Source organism: Capsaspora owczarzaki (assembly GCF_000151315.2).
Source record: "Capsaspora owczarzaki ATCC 30864 unplaced genomic scaffold supercont2.17, whole genome shotgun sequence".
Taxonomy (NCBI): Eukaryota; class Filasterea; order Ministeriida; family Capsasporidae; genus Capsaspora; species Capsaspora owczarzaki.
In genome coordinates this window covers 286,240-302,320 of record NW_011887308.1, presented here as the reverse complement: position 1 = coordinate 302,320, position 16,081 = coordinate 286,240, and the positions used below count along the sequence as shown (strand labels likewise).

The 16,081-nt window shown below is 54.6% G+C and overlaps 5 protein-coding genes across 5 annotated transcripts; 3 read left to right on the top strand and 2 right to left on the bottom strand.

Annotated features, from left to right (window-relative positions):
- Positions 1–13: 13 nt before the first annotated feature.
- Positions 14–4,064, bottom strand: CAOG_08061 (WD repeat domain-containing protein; the record flags this gene model as incomplete). Its single annotated transcript, XM_004342613.2, has 10 exons — positions 2,953–4,064; positions 2,640–2,815; positions 2,128–2,547; positions 1,842–2,042; positions 1,564–1,755; positions 1,293–1,411; positions 1,037–1,143; positions 586–951; positions 279–496; positions 14–163 (listed from the first exon to the last, which is right to left on the bottom strand). Exons 1-10 carry the CDS (start codon positions 4,058–4,060, stop codon positions 14–16), a joined length of 3,057 nt encoding a protein of 1,018 aa, XP_004342662.1. The 5' UTR covers positions 4,061–4,064.
- A 488-nt stretch (positions 4,065–4,552) lies between these two features.
- CAOG_08060 (hypothetical protein) lies at positions 4,553–7,508 on the top strand. The gene is made up of 2 exons (XM_004342612.2): positions 4,553–7,158; positions 7,290–7,508. Exons 1-2 carry the CDS (start codon positions 4,664–4,666, stop codon positions 7,393–7,395), a joined length of 2,601 nt encoding a protein of 866 aa, XP_004342661.1. The 5' UTR covers positions 4,553–4,663; the 3' UTR covers positions 7,396–7,508.
- A 143-nt stretch (positions 7,509–7,651) lies between these two features.
- On the top strand, positions 7,652–11,644 carry CAOG_08059 (hypothetical protein). Its single transcript, XM_004342611.2, has 8 exons — positions 7,652–7,839; positions 8,295–9,292; positions 9,423–9,605; positions 9,696–9,835; positions 9,922–9,953; positions 10,049–10,628; positions 10,801–10,892; positions 11,022–11,644. Exons 1-8 carry the CDS (start codon positions 7,804–7,806, stop codon positions 11,391–11,393), a joined length of 2,433 nt encoding a protein of 810 aa, XP_004342660.2. The 5' UTR covers positions 7,652–7,803; the 3' UTR covers positions 11,394–11,644.
- A 127-nt stretch (positions 11,645–11,771) lies between these two features.
- CAOG_08058 (hypothetical protein) lies at positions 11,772–12,422 on the top strand. The gene is made up of 3 exons (XM_004342610.2): positions 11,772–11,869; positions 12,075–12,134; positions 12,278–12,422. Exons 1-3 carry the CDS (start codon positions 11,800–11,802, stop codon positions 12,313–12,315), a joined length of 168 nt encoding a protein of 55 aa, XP_004342659.1. The 5' UTR covers positions 11,772–11,799; the 3' UTR covers positions 12,316–12,422.
- An 86-nt stretch (positions 12,423–12,508) lies between these two features.
- Positions 12,509–15,700, bottom strand: CAOG_08057 (zinc transporter 5). Its single transcript, XM_004342609.2, has 7 exons — positions 15,306–15,700; positions 15,073–15,158; positions 14,836–14,998; positions 14,423–14,728; positions 14,097–14,331; positions 13,644–14,007; positions 12,509–13,540 (listed from the first exon to the last, which is right to left on the bottom strand). Exons 1-7 carry the CDS (start codon positions 15,570–15,572, stop codon positions 12,583–12,585), a joined length of 2,379 nt encoding a protein of 792 aa, XP_004342658.1. The 5' UTR covers positions 15,573–15,700; the 3' UTR covers positions 12,509–12,582.
- Between the last annotated feature and the right edge of the window lie 381 nt (positions 15,701–16,081).

Here is a 16,081-nt window from a genome sequence, read left to right as displayed (position 1 = left end):
TCCAACAACGAGGCTACAATGAAGCGTTTTTCATGAACTGAATCATGCACAAGCTATGCTGGAACGAGTCCTGGAAGTCCGTCCAGGTGCTTTCCACAGCGCTTTGCAGCTCGCGGGCCAGCGGTCGAAGCAGCTCTTGGTTTGCAAATGCCTCCTCATGAACCTGACCACCCCCAGAGCACAAAACAACAACAACAACAACAACAACAACAACAACAAAAAAAAAAAAATCAGTCCGAGATCCATATCTCTTCAATCCATCTCGCTTGTCACCTTACCTTCAAAAATACGTTCAAAAAGGCTTGCAAGAGCTCAAAGTGTGTCCGTTTTCGCAGCCCGTGAACGAGCATCTTGCCAAACTGCTGCAACAGCGTCACGTCGCCAGCACGGTTGCTGAGGCCCGACACGATTGCGTCGCTGCCACTGTACAAGCCACGGATTTCGAGGTCGACTGCCACTGGAGGGAATTCGATCAAAAGGGCGAGCGCCGGTTCGACTGTTCGCGCACGAGAAAAACGAAACAAGGCGGGCAGTGAGCATGACTCTTTTTCAAGTACTCAGCAACAGGTACTCCGGCTCTCTTACAGTCGTCAGTCTCGCCACAGTTCAACAAGAGGCGGGCGAAAGGTGATAGCACATCCATGTCGGCAAAGTTTAAAATGCGGGATTGCGACGTTGAGCGATTGTTCTCGTCACCGTCACTCTCCAGACGAATTGCAAACTTGTCCTCGGTTCCTGCGATGGTAGGAAGGAAGAAGGGAGCAGCCACAGGCGCCTTGGGCGCCTCCTTGGGCTTGTTTCGCTCACGAATGAGATCGAGGTTGGTCAGGTTGAACCAACGTGCCTTCGGCAGTGCGGACATCGTGATGAGTTCCGCTGAGAGCTGGTCTGCGGATTTGAAGCTGCCATCTTCGGCGTTGAGGTATGCAGCGCTCGAGTCTTCTGCGTCAGCTGTCAGACACAGATTGGTGGTGAATACGATGCTCCAAGGATTTCATATGCACAAAACACACCTCCGTCAACAGCACAGGTTTACCTGAAACAAGCTGCTCTTCTCCACTGACAGGCAGAGGCATGGCAGTCAACGGCTGATCAGGAGCGATTGCACGCAGCGATACAGTCGAGAACAGAGTTCGGTTGGCCCTGGAAAAGAACAACCCCGAACAAATAATATAGAGCCACCAAAAAGAATCCGGCACTTTGAGCTTCCCACAATAACAACGTCCCAGAGGAAGCCACCAACACTGCGACGTGCGTGGTGGCCAGATACTCTCCATTGGTGCAAACGTCACGCTGGTGGGGGCATTTTCGCACTTGAACATTCGACCAGGCATCCAGTGGGCAATTCCCAGATTCGGATGGTGGTTTCCATGGAGGACGGGGCGAGCCATCGCCCGTCCGTTTTAAAAGTCTGCAAAACCAAGGTTAAAGCCAAAAAAAAAAAAAAAAAAAAAAAAAAAAAAAAAAAAAAAAAAAAAAAAAAAAAAAAAAAAAAAACACGCCCAACAAAAGTCAAATGCTGAAACTAGCAGGCAGTCGCGGCAACTACACGCCAAAGCTCACCAAATCGGTAATGCGGGCGGCATGGCCTGCAAACAAGCGGACAAGTTTGCGAGAATCCACGTCAAACAATCGGACCGAAAAATCGTCACCAACCACGGCGACCATCCCACTCTCGCGATGGAGCACCAACTGAGTCAGTGGCACGTCCAGCTCATGAGACGCAATCAAGCGACGATTTTGAAAGTTCCAGAACTGTTGTGCACGGCGGTGAGCTGCAAAAATCATTTCGCCCGTTTCGCTCAACACCCCAACCCCAAATCCAAGCACACACTGCTTACCTTAACAAAGCCATCCAGGCCACAAGTCACCACAACTTCGTTCACAGCATCGATGGCCACGCCAGTGACGGTGCCATCGTGTGGAGAGCCCTTGGCGCCAAGTGTGCCGCGGTGCAGACCCGACTGGATGTTGTGAATATCAACCACGCCGGCCGAGAGACCAGCGAGAATAAAGTTACCGCATGCCGACACCGTGATGCACTACCAACAGAAAGCAACCATCGTGATGTGAGAAATCAAAGCCAAAAACTCGACGCTTTTTGCCACCTTTCAAAAAACCCTCTACCTGAACAGTCGCGCCTTGAACAGACGGCTTGATGGCGTGCTTGCCAACAGACTTGGTCTCGGTGCGCCAGGTGTGAATCACACTGCTGCCGAGATGGCAGGTGGCCACATTGTCCCAGTCGCGCTGACGGGCATCCTCGGCCGCAAAGTCGACGATGGGAGGGAAGCGCAGCGACTCAATCTTGACGTTAAAGCGGGCGGTCTTGCTTTTGAGATGGCCTTGCGACAGTTCAGTGCTTTGAGCATCTGCGATGGTTGAAAACAAGCGCAGAGTGCGATCCAAACCAGCAGACAGCAGCAAATGTCCAGCAGTGGCCGTTCCTGGCGAGCCGTAGAAGCGAACGCGTGTTGGTGGTGCAGAGTGTCCTTCACGCGATCGCAGCAAGCGGGCTGATCCGTCTGTTTGGTCGAAAATCCACATCTACACCGGTCACGAGCATGCAGCGGCGTTGAGCAATTTGGGCTGATGGATCAAGTTGGTCAGTTCCCCCCCCCCAACCAACAAAATCTTACCTTGACGGAATTGTCGGCACCCGCAGACAGAAGGATTGGCTGCGACTGCAGGAACTCGGCACGAGCGATTGCCGACTCGTGCGCGTCCTTGACAATGTTGGCGAGGCGTCGGTGCTCCAGGTCCCACAGGGCAATGTTGCCATCCGTTCCGCACGACGACATGATTGGGACATTGCCTGTTGGAGGAGACAGGAGAAACAGGAGGAGACAGGAGAAATAGGAGGAGAAGAGGAGAAGGAGACAGCTGCAAAGTTAGCCCCCTGATTTCCAAATTGTTCAAAAACACATCTCAAACACTGCTGCTCATTCGTACCTGTTCGGAAGGAAATGCACGTGACTGGCCCATCTTGGGTGAATCGCATGAGCACGGCGTCCGTCTTGAGATTGTGCAGTACGATGGAGGCGTTTTCAAGGCCGATTGCGACAACATCCACGGCGGGGGATTGCGCGAGATAGGTGACCGGCGAGCCCCAGCCCTTGAACGAGTACACTAGCGTCTGCGTGCGAATGTTCCACAATTGCAAGCCACCCTGGCGACTGCCGAGGAGCAACTTGTTGAGGTAGGTGCTGGGATGCACGACGGCCGAGACGTGGAAGGATTGCGATGGCAGTTCCAGCTCGCTAAGGACTTCGAGCGTCGACAGCGACCATGCCTTGAGGAGGTTGCCGTCGCAGCAGGTGACGACGAGGTCTCCGAGCAGCACCATCGAGTGAATTTCGTTGAGTGTGCGCGCCCCAGCGACCGTCACTCGCCTTGGGTGCAAGTGACCGACGCGCTGCACAATCTTTCCTCGTTGCCAGATGATGACTTCGTTGCCCAGCGTTGTGATGGTTGTTGATCTGTGCGACGCAATGCATCGGATGATCAGCGCAGCAGCCGCGTCTGCGTCTTCCTCGTCTTCCTCGTCTTCGTCCTGGTCTTCTTGCTCGTCGTCCTCGCTGTCAATGTCCATCTCGTGATCCTCGCCTTCGTCTTCGTCTCCATCTTCTCGTTGATCTTGATCTTCGGCTTGGTCCTCGTCCTCGTCGACCTGATCTGCGAGGTCTCGCTGCTGCTGCCGTTCCACGAGGCTGCGGCTCGAAGCGCCTCCCGCGGCTGCTCCTCCTGCACCACCGGCCGCCCTCCTGCGCCGCTGGCCACGCGCCCGTCGTCGCAATCCTGCTGCTGACGATGGTGCCGGGGCGCCGTGGGGGATCTGGTCGCTGGCCATGACGAGGCGCAGGCGGTCGCAGTTGTACACGTGGAATCCGCGCCCTACACATGTCGTGACAAAGTGGTCGCCGCCAGCCGAGCCAGTGCCGCCGCCAACAGCTCCAGCAGCACCGCCCAAGTGCTGCACCGCGAAGGGGACGTGGTTGGACACGAGCCCGAGCGCGCGGAACGGCTGGAACGCCGCGGACGTCGATCTATGGTGCGCCATTGGCCAAAAAGCAAAAAAAAAAAAAAAAAAGATTGAACAAGAATCTGAGAAAGCGAGCAGTAAATAATATGAAAGGATAGACTGAGAGCGGGGGCAGTGCTACATACGATAAACCAACCGAAGAAACGTCTCAGATCAACAGGATTGGATTCGAGCGAGCACTGAAACGAACGCTTTGAATCAGACGAAGCGAACAACGACTCTCAGACGGCTGCATCAAAAGCGACTTTGGATGAGGGTTGAATTCAAGATCAGTGAAACGCACCTGAACAAAGCGCGCGCGTTCAACGAGTTTGAGATTCTCAAATCGGCTCAGAATTTGTCAGATTGCATTTCTCCAATCTCAAAGCTCGCTCTTCATACTCAGGTCAGTAAACAAGCCCCAGCACACTCATTCACACAAACATTCATTCATTCACTCAATCATTCATTCACCCACTCATTGACTGAGATTCTCAAATTTGTCAAGATTGCCTCAAACTCACTCCTCATAATCAATCTCAGTAACATAACAATCCACAACGACCTCACACTCACTTCACTTCACTTTACTTCACTTCACTCAACTCACTCATATCCACAATTCACATAGGTCTTCCGACTATGACGTGCACTTCTGAGCAGGTTCGGAGCGTCTTTGCTCGAATCGCCTCGTCCTCGGTCACGTATCCGCAGGGCTTCCTCTCCACTTCCTCGACCTCGTCCTCGACTTCAGGATCCGATGCACCGGCCATCACCGTCACGACTGTCGCCAAGCAGCGCGACCTCGAGCGCAAGCAGCAGCGCCAGTTCCTCCGCTCCTTCTGCGTCCCGTCCGGCCTCGCTCAACCTGCTCAACCTGCTCAACCTGCTCAACCTGCTGCTGCCGTCTGGTCGGCGCCCTTCCCCGTGGATGTCAGCGACATGTCCCTGATCTCAGTGTCGCCGAGCGGGCGCAGGATGCTTGTCGTGCGCAAGGCTGCGCCAAAGTCGCTCGGCCCTGCCTCTGCCGGTGCCGCCGCCAAGGCAGTCCAGTTCCTCGAGCTCTGGGAGGCCGATCGCATGGTGTACACGGTCTCGTCCGATGGCAAGCACGAGGCAGTCTTCCGGCCAGACGACGGCATTGGCGCCATTTCGTGGTCCAACGACGAGTCGTCCATTCTGTATCTCGCCGAAGCGTCTCAGAAACTCGTTTCGCTGTGGGAATCCTCCGCACCGACGACCACGACGGCCAAGTCTGGCTCTGCATCCGCAGCGACTGCTACTGCAACCGCTGCGTCGTCGCTGAACAAGTACGAGCTCGTCGAAGATTGGGGCGAAGGCTACAGCGGAAAAGGTCGTCCTGTGCCGTGCATTGTCGAGTTCCCGCTGGCGGCTGAGTCGGGCGTGCCGTCCATCACTGTGCTCGATGGCTGCATGCGACCCATTCCGGGCTACGGTCCGCTGTACACGCCTGCAGACGCGCTGCTGGTGCAGCACGCCGGATCCGTGACCGACCTCGGCGACGGGCGCAAATTCCACGGCATTCTTGTCTTTGTCGCGTACTCGGAGGCTGGCTACAATGGCCGCCGCCTGGGTCTGCGCTTTTGCAACAACCGCGATGCCATTCTGGCGGCCGTGCCGATTGTGACTGGCGCTGGAGCTGCCTTGGATGTTGGCTCGGTCAAGCTGCTTCACAACCGAGGCTTTAATGCGCGCTCGCCTCGCTTTGTGCCCTCGACCAGCAGCGTTGTCTACCTGGAGAATGACATTGGCTCGGCGCACAATGCGTGCTCGCGCATGCGCTCGGTCAAAATCCCAGCGTTCGAGTCTGCGGACGCATGGAATGCCTGGCAGCCCGCTAACTCGCTGCTTGTTGATGCTGTTCACATCCCGGCCGGGGTCGCCCAGTGGAAGGACAAGCAAGTCCCGGCTCTGGATGCCAGCTCGGGCCAAAGCTTGCTGGACGATCCCGCTCGTGGCTCGTGGGAGGCGCTCGGCTTTACCGGCATTTGGGTCAACCAGCTGCCTGAGCGCGGTCTGCTCGCAGGCGGTCGTTACATTGTGACGGACACGGCCATCGGCTCGACGCGCCACATTGTGGCCATTGACACGCAGTCCGGCGCCGTTATTCCGCTGACTGTTGCCGCTCGTGGCCTCTACCGCGGCCAAGCTGCCGAAGAGCCGCTGACGGAAGGCAGCTGGCAAGTCCTTGCTGTTGACGCCACCCACAACTTGATTCTCGCCGCGTTCAGCACGCCTTCGCTCGCCCCGGCGCTCTGGCTCACGCGCATCGATCCCGCGCAAGTCGGCGCATCCTTCTCGTCCAAGTGGACGTGCATCACTGCCGACAAGCCCGCGCGTGTTCCCGTCCAAGTGCACATGCTCCGCTTTGTGGACAATGCGACCAGCGTTCCGTGGGAGGCTGTGATTGTCTCGGCCGCCAACGAGTCGGCTGAGGCCCTGGCCAAGCGGCCGCTGGTCTCGTACCCTCACGGCGGCCCTCACAGCGTCTTCCCGCTCGAGTGCACTCCATCGTTCACGGCATTTACCGAGCTAGGTTACAATCTTGTCCTCGTCAACTACCGCGGCTCTGTCGGCTACGGCCAGAGCAGCATCAACACGCTGCTCGGTGCGATCGGGCGCATGGATGTTGACGATGTGCACCTTGCCACCCGCACGGCTCTCGCCCGCGGCTTTGGCGACGCGTCTAAGGTCATTGCTTTTGGCGGCTCGCACGGCGGCTTCCTCTCCATCCACATGACCGGCCAGTTCCCGGACGTCTACAAGGTCTGTGCCATCCGCAATCCTGTCGTCAGTCTCCCGCTGATGGTCGCCAACACGGACATTGCCGATTGGTGCTTCTCCGAGAGCGGCGTTGCGCGTGTGTACAACCCGGCGCACCAAGACGACGACATGGTCGTTGAAGCGGCAGTCAAGTTTGCCGGTGCCGACCCCAAGAGTCTCTTCGAGCTCAGCGCCCAGTCTGCCGAGCTCATGCTCAAGGCGTCTCCCATCTATCACGTCGATGCCATCAAGGCCCCGACGCTCGTCGTGCTTGGCGCGTCCGATCGTCGCGTCCCACCATCCCAAGGCACCGGGCTGTACTTTGCGCTGAAGGCCCGCGGTGTACCCAGCAAGTGCGTTGGTCTTGTTGTTGTTGTTGTTGTTGTTGTTGTTGTTGGTGGTGGTGGTGGTGGTGGTGGTGGTGGTGGTTTTAGGAGCGATCGGTTTGTTTGATATTGACTTGCGTTTGTTTTTGTGTGTGCAGGCTTCTGAGCTATCCCGAGAATGGCCACGGCATTGCCGATGTTGAAGCCGAATGCGACTTTTTCGTGCATTCGCTGGCCTGGATCCAGCAGCATTTGACCAAGTGAAGGCTTTGTGTGCATGATTCTTCTGCTGTTTTGCTTGCTGTTGCGCTGTGTGTGTGTGTGTGGAAATTCGCGCTGCTGTCTTTCCAAAGCAATTCATTTTCTTCATCACCAAACTCTCTCGTGCAGTACTCGGCGCTCACAGTCAGCCAGTCTGTCCCTTTGTGTGTAAGCCACAAAAACCAGGTTTTTTTTTTTTTTTTTTTTTTTTTTTGATTTTTGATTTTAGGGCAAATGTCACTCTTGATTTTTTTTTTTTTTTTTTCCCCAGTTTTCTCGTTCTTCCCCACTTTTCTCAGCATCTGATCCTCGTTTTTTCCTCTTTCCTTTGCCTATTGCAACCACTTCCTTCGTTTGATCCTTTTGCTGTGCAACTCGTACCCCCTTCCCCCTTTGGAACAGCACCAAACCATGTCATTCGGGCTTGACCCGTCGCGCCACTACACTGTGCGGTTTTTTGATTGCCATTTTTTTTTCTCTTCTTTTGTTGACCTTGTTTTTCGTATGATTGTTGTTTGTGGTTTTGATTTTCATACTCACTTTGTTAACTGCCTTTTTTTTTTTTTTTTTTTTTTTTTTTTTTTTTGCCTTGTGGTTTCCCTCTTCTTTTGATCCTTTTCGCTCTTTCTTGCCTCACCCCCTCCTCCCCCTCTTCACCTTGCCTCTCTCCCCCTTTTCAATTCTCCTCTCCCATTCCATCCCCGTTTCTGCCTCTTCCTGTTTTCGACCCTTCGTTCGTGCCGCTTTTGTTTTTTTTTTTCTCTTCTTCTTTGTTAACAAAACCGCTGCCTTTTTCCATTATTTTATTTTATTATTTTATTTTATTATTTTATTTTATTATTTTATTGGATTTTGTATTGGATTTTGTATTGGATTTTTTTTTGTAATCCCAAATGCAACAGAACCGCGACGCTTCGTCTGCGACTTCTTCTTCCGGCGCTGCTGCTGCTGCTGCTGCTGCTGCTGGTGGAGGTAGTCTCGGCATGAACATCAACGGCTCTGGCCTCGCTGGACAGGCAATGCACGGGCTGGGGCTGCACGGCGCTGGCCTCGGACCGACTGCTTCAGCTCAAGCTGCCGCTGCTGCTGCCGCTGCTGCTGCCGCTGCTGGTGGTGGTCCCGGCGTGGCTGGTGCGTATGGGATGATGCTGCAGCCGCAGCACTTTATGCCGTCGACGCCGTACTATGCGATTCCGCCGTACGGCAGCGGCATTGGGAGCCCAGGCAGCCCAGTGACGCCCGGCATGGCCTCGTCCATCCACGCGGCTGCCATGGCTGCACAGGCCGCTGCCGCTGCCCAGCATCACGTCGCTGCGACTGCCGCTGCGACTGCCTCTGCTCGCGGAGCCGGGCTCGTCATGCCGTCGTCCAACGCGCTCATCGCCTCGGCCGCGAAACAGCACCAGCAGCAACAACAACAGCAGCTCATCCACAGTGCAGCCAGTCGAGGCAGTGCTGCCGGTGGTCCAGGCTCGTCATCCACTGGGATGGATGGCATCATGACGGCCGTGCAATTGCCGAGCGCACACCCTGCCATGAGCAGCGAGATGGTTGTTGTGCTGAACGATCCCGCCTCTGCTGCCTTCCCTCGCGTCGCGCAGCAGTTCCCGCATCTCGCTGGTGCTGGAGCGGGAGCAGCAACAGGCGCATCTGCCTCTGGCGCTGCGAGTCTGCCAGTCACTCCAACCGGCAACAGAAACAAGGGCAAAACAATCGCTGTGTACCATGTGCGCAGGAGCAAGTCGGCCTCAGCCACCCCAAGCGCGTCGCCCAAGCCGTCCGAGAGCGATCAGGAGGACGACGAGGACGACGCCGGCTCCGACCGCACCACCAACGCGGCCCCGCCATACGCCAATCGCAAGCGCCACGCCGTGGAGAGTGCCAACGACCGGAGAGAGCGGTGCGTATGTTTGTTGTTCGTTGTTCGTTGTTCGTTGCTCGTTGTTCGTTGTTGTCGGTGTGAAATGTTGCCTTGCGCTCACTTTTCAACGTTGCACACTGCTGCTGCTGCTGCTGCTGCTGCTGCTCAGAATCCGACTCCGACACAACAACTACGAGGCGCGCCGTCGCGACGACCTCAACAAATGCTTCAGCTTGCTGGAGGAGGTCGTCAAGCGTCATGTTTCGTTCGAACCACCACCACTCAAGCCCTTCCGCAACTACGTGCTGATGCGCGCGTTCGATTGCATTGATTTGCTTGCCAACTCCAACATGTACGTGCCTTCTGAGGAGATGTTTGTTGGGAGAGCTGCAACGCTTGATGCTCACTGGAACCTTTTTTTTTTTTTGTTGGAACGTGCCAGCCAACTGGTCGAAGAAGCATCCCGTCTCAATCGACGCTTGGCCGAATTGGATCACTTGAATATGCTGGTGTCCGATCCGCCTCTCTTCATGCAGAGCGAGAGCGGAGGAAATCTCACGGACGTGCTTCCCACGGACGATGGTAAGGCTTTGTACATCCTTGCCGTTTGATGTATTGCCCGATGGGTGAAATGCTCATGCATCATTCCTTCTGATTCGCTCGTCCAGCTTCTGCCAAGGGCGGAATTGTGCCAATGCTGGTAAGAGATTGCTTGCATTCATTTTCTCGCCATCGCACCTTTGAAAAACTCACTTCTCTCACTTAACTTCCCCCCCCGCACGCCTCTAACAACAGGCTTATAACAACCGCTTGTACGTCTTTGATCGCGAGGACACGGGATACCCCGCAAGCATGATGAACGGGCGCTGGCCTGGGTTGCCGACCACGGGCATCGATGCCGCCATCATGTGGAACAACAACACCCAGTGCATGATCTTCCACGACACAATGTGCACCGCATACGATGTGCAAAAGAACTGCGCGTTGCCCGACTACCCACGATCGATCGCAGAGATGTGGCCATCCCTTCGATTCCCGAAAATCGACAGTGCGGTGAATTGGGGCAACGGCAAAATCTACTTCTTCCACGGCGGGTTTTACTCTCGCTTTGACATTGCCACAGATGCCGCGGACGAGGGCTATCCCCGTCTGATTGCAGACGGCCGCTGGAACGACATGCTGGCCGCGTGTGGTTGTGCGGCGACCATGCGCAACGTTCGCTGGCCCATTCTCTGGGACAACGGCAAGGCCTATCTCTTCTCGTCCAACGGCACCTATACACGGTACGATGTGGGCTCGCTGATTCCAACGCGTTTGAGCTTGAGCGAGTACACGTCCCACAAGCCGATCAAGACGGTTCCGAATTCCGTCGAAGGTCAGTTTGTCGCATGCCCCCCCCCACCCCTTCTTGGATGTTTATTCAGTTGTTGTTGGCTGAGCGGGCGGAAGAGGAGGAGGAGGAGTGGGAAGGATGCGAGTTTTGTTGAAGTGAAACTCAAACAATGACATTCCGCTGACGATTTTTGTCTTGTTGTCTTTGTCCACAGTCGTATCATCCTGGCTCGAAGCCATCGAATTGACCGAGTACATTACTTTATTCGTCAAAGAGAAGATTAACTTTAACGTCCTGAGGGACATGGTATGTGTCGTGGTTTCAAACGGGATTCTCTGCGATCGTCGCAAACGCTCACCCTTTTCTGCTCTGCCCGATTGCATCCTTTGTTTCTGGTGCCTCTCTTGTTGTTGTTATTGTTGTTGTGCTTGCTAGACGGATGCCGACTTGAACTCGATTGGAGTGCACGCTTTCGGCGCTCGACGACGGATTATGAGCGAGCTTCCAGCCATGCTGGCTTCCCTCAACAGTTTCTCGTCGTCCGCAGTGGTTGCGAATGTGAATGGCACGACCATCATTTTGCCGCCAGGCACCGCTCATGCCGCCATTGCGCCATCCACCCATGCTAATCCCGCTTTTGACTCGCCGCTCGTTCCTTCTGTTCTTCCGGCGCATGTGTTGGCCTCTGCCTCTTCTGCGCCAGTCCCGAACCCGCTTGCACCGATGGTTGTTCCAGGCCAAGAGGCTGGTGCGGGCACCAAGCCGTCCGAGGAAGAAGCGATGGCTGACCAGGTAGCGGCGTCTTGATGCAGCGAAGCAACCACATTCGGTGCACCAGGGTTCCTTCTTTGCATCTCGACAGCAATAACATTGTCTCTTGCACTTTGCTGCTTGCACTCGCAGCCCCAATCTCATCCTTCGTTTCTTGGTTTGGTCTTCTATTCCTCCCTCTCTCGCTCTTCATTTTGTTGCTTGTTGTTGTGTTTGCTTGATGTTTGGTTGTTGTAATTCATTGTGTGTATGCGTTCTTTTTGTTGTTGAACAACGATTTCTTTGACTTTTGCTCCATCTGTGAGATTCTGCTGTGCTCCGTTTGGGGATTTTCTCCACCGTTGCCCCATATTGTATTTTTCCTCTCAATCTTAGTAACGATGCAACCCTCCCATTTTCCTCAGATCTCCAAATCCCAGTCCTTGTTCATTCATACTTCACTATGAACTTTCTCAAGCGAGCCATTGTCGAGCAGCCCGTCATCTCGCTCTCCGTCCTGTTCGGCACCCTCGGTCAGTCCCTCCCTCCCTCTCGCACTCTCACTCTCGTTCTCCTGTCTGTCTGCGTCATGCTTGAGTGCCGCGCTCCCTGGGCATCAGTGCAGCGAGTTCGACGCGAGCTCCACGAGATCGCAGCTTTTTCTTCCTCTCTGCTGCTCTCTGATCTCTGCTTGCGCTCACTTGAATGGACTTGGATGATCCACTTTGTTGCGAACAGGCCCGCTGATGGTCCTCATCTCGAGCCCAGACTCGTCGCGTCACATCAAGCCTTTCCTTGGTAAAGCAAACCCAAAAAAAAAAAAAAAAAAAGCAATGCAAAACTCAATGGAAAATCCAATGGAAAATCCTTCTTTGGAGTTTTCAATGGAAGTCTGCAGTCATTGTGCTCACCACTGCCGCAAAACCCGCTGCTGTTCACAGAGCCTCCGTTTGTCACGCTGCCCGAGAAGCGATCATAATGGCGTCGAGCGACAAACCAAACCTCTTGCACAAAACACAATACACTTAATCCTTGGTTTACTTGCTGCGCGCTTCGATTCTGTTGGACAGGCGACCTTCGCACTGCTATGTGGTGATAGAAGGGTGATTGTTGTTGCAACGGGACTCGGCACAAAGGATGACCACGATAAGGATCATTGCGCGATGATTGGATCCGAATTCTGACTCGGAATAACTCGTTCTTTGAAGACACTTTCACAACACACCACAAAACCAAAAGAAAAACATCAACTCAAATTAATAATGTGCGAACCACCGCCGCTGGAGGGGAGGGCGGAGGCCCATTGCTGGGATTGCGACTTTTTGACGGACGGCGAGGCGGGATGTGACATTGAGTTTGGGGTTTGCTGCCCGCTCGCGCTTGTCAATGCGGGCTGGTACTGCTGTTGCTGCAACACGAGCTGTGGCTTTTGACCACTGGTGGCATACCACACAGGTCGGACACCCGCAAAGGTGTAAAAGTAGTCCTTTTCAATCTGGACGCAGAGTTCGGTAATGCCTGCGCCGCGGAGCAGCTGCGCAACCCCGGCCATGACGCGGCCCTCGCTTGCTTGCGCGGCAATGTGTACGTGCACAGTGCCAACCATGACACTGGGCGCGTGGTTCCAAAAGTGGGGATCGCGGATGCCAAGAACGCCGTCGAGCTGCAATACACGCTGCAAGGCGCTCTGCAACGCGTGCTCCATATCGGGCGGCGTTTGCTGCAAAAGGTGGCGCGAGGAGTTCTTGAGCAGGGGAATGACAGAGAGGAAGATCAAGACGCTGATGAATAGCGAGCACACAGGATCGGCCATGTGCCAGCCAAAGAACTGGATGAGAAGCGATGAAATGATGACACCCACACTGCCCAGGGTGTCGGCGAGAACGTGCAGAAACACTCCCTCCATGTTGGCGTTGCCCTTCGGCTCTTCCGGCTCGCCGCCGCCGTGCGCGTGTCCATGGTCGTTGCCTCCGTGGGCGTGCCCGTGATCGCACGGAGCGCCGCCGTGAGAATGTGCGTGCGAGAAGGCAAACATGCCGACCAGATTGACGCAGAGACCAAAAACAGACACCAGCAACAAGCGGTCGGTCGTGACTTCAGGCGGCGTCAACACGCGCTCGACCGCCTCAGAGAAGACAAAGATGGAGATGAACACGAGAAAGACGCCGTTGACAAAGCCCGAGAGGATTTCCACGCGACCAAACCTGAGAGACAAGCAGGGAAAAGTGAGTGATGCGGTTAAAGACAAAAACAACCAAAAAACACACACAAACAAACAAATTTGGAAAACTCCCAAAAAATGCATACCCATATGAAAAGGTCCGCGTGCCCTTCCACTTGGAGATGACAGCAGCATAAAGACCCACAGCCAAAGCGATACAATCGAAAAGCATGTGGAAGCCGTCCGTCATGAGACCAAGACTGTTCGTCCAGTAGCCGTACAGGAACTCGACCGACATGAAGATGAGATTCAAGCACAAAAAGTAGAAGAGCTGGCGAGAGTCCTTGCTCTCGAGCACTTGGCGCAGCACCTGACGGAGCGTCAAATGTTGAATGCCGGAGGTGTCGTTCTGGGCGCCAAACGAGCTGTACATGGGCAAGCCCGAGCTAAACCCGAGCAATTGTCCATCGCGGGCATCCTTGGTGTCTGAATTCGAGAGTACTTGCAATCCTAAAATGACAAGAATTGGAATGAGCGGGACGATAAAAAAAACCAAACAAGAATGACGAAAAACACAAAGAGACGGCAAAGCGTCGTACCAAGAGAAATAATGGCAAAGGCGGCAAGCACGGCCATGGTAGGAGCCGCGTGGGTGGGCCAAACAAATCCGTAAAACAGAGCGCCGAGGAAGGCAGCGAGATACCCTCGCTTGGCGGCAATCAGACTGTCCATGCGCGAGAACGCGTAGGACTCGGCGTAAAAATCAGCCACGAGAATAATGCCGGCCATGTAGGCGCATGGCAGCAGGGTGCCGACCGACAGGATGGCAAAGTCCTATTCCCAAGGGTGTCATGCAAAGATAGAGCGTCGAGTGAGTGGAAAAATACGTTGGAGTTTGGCATTGAAAAAAAAGTTCAGCACCAACCTCAGGAACGTCTCCAAGAGACCACAGTGCCCACGGCAGACTGAGACCGGTGATGAACAACGAGGAAATGGCCTGCAGCCGCTTTGCACCTCCGACCTCAACAGAGAGCTTTCGTCCAGCGTTTTTGCGGAAGGCGCTCAGCACGGCTGCGATCAAAAGCAGGAAGATGCCGACCGTGTTGTCCGAGATGCCGGACAGAGACGAAGGAAACTGCAGATGGTGCTTGATATGTGCGCCATCTTCGGGAGTGTGATGCTCCTCGGCGCCAGCCTCTCCGTCGTGGTGGCTTGCCACTTCGAGAGTTCGCTATTTTGAGCAACAAAAGTTTTGTTGATTGCGGAAAAGAGCGTGAGTATTAGGGGACTTGCTTTTTGACAACCCAGCCAGCGCACGGCTATGTCAGATATGCTTACCAAGCCGCTTGAGCCAGAATCGAACAGGAGCAAAACAATGATACCGACAGCAATCAGCCAAGTTCCAGACGAAGTGGTTGAGCCTCCCTTGCTTCCGCGTTTGAACAACGACGAGCCGATTCCTCCAATCAAAGCATCGCCCAAGTTGGAAAGCAAAATTGCTCTGAGAGAGAAAGCAAAACGACAATGAGAAACCAAAAAGGCTGTCAACAACTATGATAGATTCAATGCTTTTACCGAAGAGGTCCGCAGTATTTGATGGCATGCGCCCAGAAGCCCAATGAAGCGATTCCGGCAACTGAGTAAATGGCGACTCGCACCAACTGAGAACAAAGCCGAAATTGAGAAAAACCCAAACGAACAAAAAAATCAGCAAAAAAACAATCAATCGCTCTCCAACTTCCACACCCACATGATTGTGTCACCACTCCCAGACACCAAAGAAGGAGATCAATCATGAATTTGGTTACCTGTCGCCATGTTAGTGACTTTTTGTTGGACGAGAACGGTCGCTGGAGGACGAAAAAGACAACGGAGGCGATCGCGCTCACGAGAAGAATCAGGACGGCCGGCGGAACGACGTGCACATAGTCTGAGAACATAAATACGGCCGAGGCATACGTGACCTTGGCGAAGAGCAGCACAACGGCCGCAGCATCAAGAATCGAGTTGGAATGGGCAATGGTCGTGGAGAGGCCGCCTGGACCGACACCGCTTGGTCCGACGCCCGCACTCATCGCTTGTGAATTACTCCAAAGGGCTGGCTAACGAATGTGGGGGTTGGTTCTTGCTTGACTTTGTGCACAGTACTGGCTTCGTATTCGTGTGGTGTTAGGCTTGGACGATCAGCGGAACCGCGGCAAAACTGTTGCAACCAAACCAATGCCTGAATGAGTGAACTCTGAGTCACTGAATTATGTCTTCTTCTCACTGTGGAGGTTCCCGAGTCACAGAGTCAGACGAGGGCGTTGTGCTGTGATCAGGTGCGTCTCCGTGGCACAACGTTGTATAGCAAAGCGACCCCCCGCCTTCGATTCCGACGGCGTCTTCGTATCAGATGAATAGGGCTTCAGTAAGACTGTCATGCAGCCTGGTCTGATCTGCAAGGGAAGGGACGCGAGAGAGGGACGAGAGCGATGGACCCGCTGCCCTAATGCAAGCCCAGTCATTCTGCAAACGGCCTGACGGTGGTGGTCTCGCGAGCACAGTACAAAGCGGAGACACACAAAAGGGGGATTCTTGCAAG

Excerpts from the sequence above, each read along its gene's own strand:
- CAOG_08060 (XM_004342612.2), top strand. The coding sequence starts at position 4,664 with ATGACGTGCACTTCTGAGCAGGTTCGGAGCGTCTTTGCTCGAATCGCC. Across the intron at positions 7,159-7,289 it reads GCCCGCGGTGTACCCAGCAA|GCTTCTGAGCTATCCCGAGA; the intron begins GTGCGTTGGTCT and ends TTGTGTGTGCAG.
- CAOG_08059 (XM_004342611.2), top strand. The coding sequence starts at position 7,804 with ATGTCATTCGGGCTTGACCCGTCGCGCCACTACACT. Across the intron at positions 9,954-10,048 it reads GCGGAATTGTGCCAATGCTG|GCTTATAACAACCGCTTGTA; the intron begins GTAAGAGATTGC and ends CTCTAACAACAG. Across the intron at positions 10,893-11,021 it reads TTAACGTCCTGAGGGACATG|ACGGATGCCGACTTGAACTC; the intron begins GTATGTGTCGTG and ends TGTGCTTGCTAG.
- CAOG_08058 (XM_004342610.2), top strand. The coding sequence starts at position 11,800 with ATGAACTTTCTCAAGCGAGCCATTGTCGAGCAGCCCGTCATCTCGCTC. Across the intron at positions 11,870-12,074 it reads CGTCCTGTTCGGCACCCTCG|GCCCGCTGATGGTCCTCATC; the intron begins GTCAGTCCCTCC and ends TGTTGCGAACAG. Across the intron at positions 12,135-12,277 it reads TCACATCAAGCCTTTCCTTG|AGCCTCCGTTTGTCACGCTG; the intron begins GTAAAGCAAACC and ends TGCTGTTCACAG.
- CAOG_08057 (XM_004342609.2), bottom strand. The coding sequence starts at position 15,572 with ATGAGTGCGGGCGTCGGACCAAGCGGTGTCGGTCCAGGCGGCCTCTCC. Across the intron at positions 15,159-15,305 it reads AGTCACTAACATGGCGACAG|TTGGTGCGAGTCGCCATTTA; the intron begins GTAACCAAATTC and ends CTTTGTTCTCAG. Across the intron at positions 14,008-14,096 it reads CTTTGCCATTATTTCTCTTG|GATTGCAAGTACTCTCGAAT; the intron begins GTACGACGCTTT and ends TTGTCATTTTAG.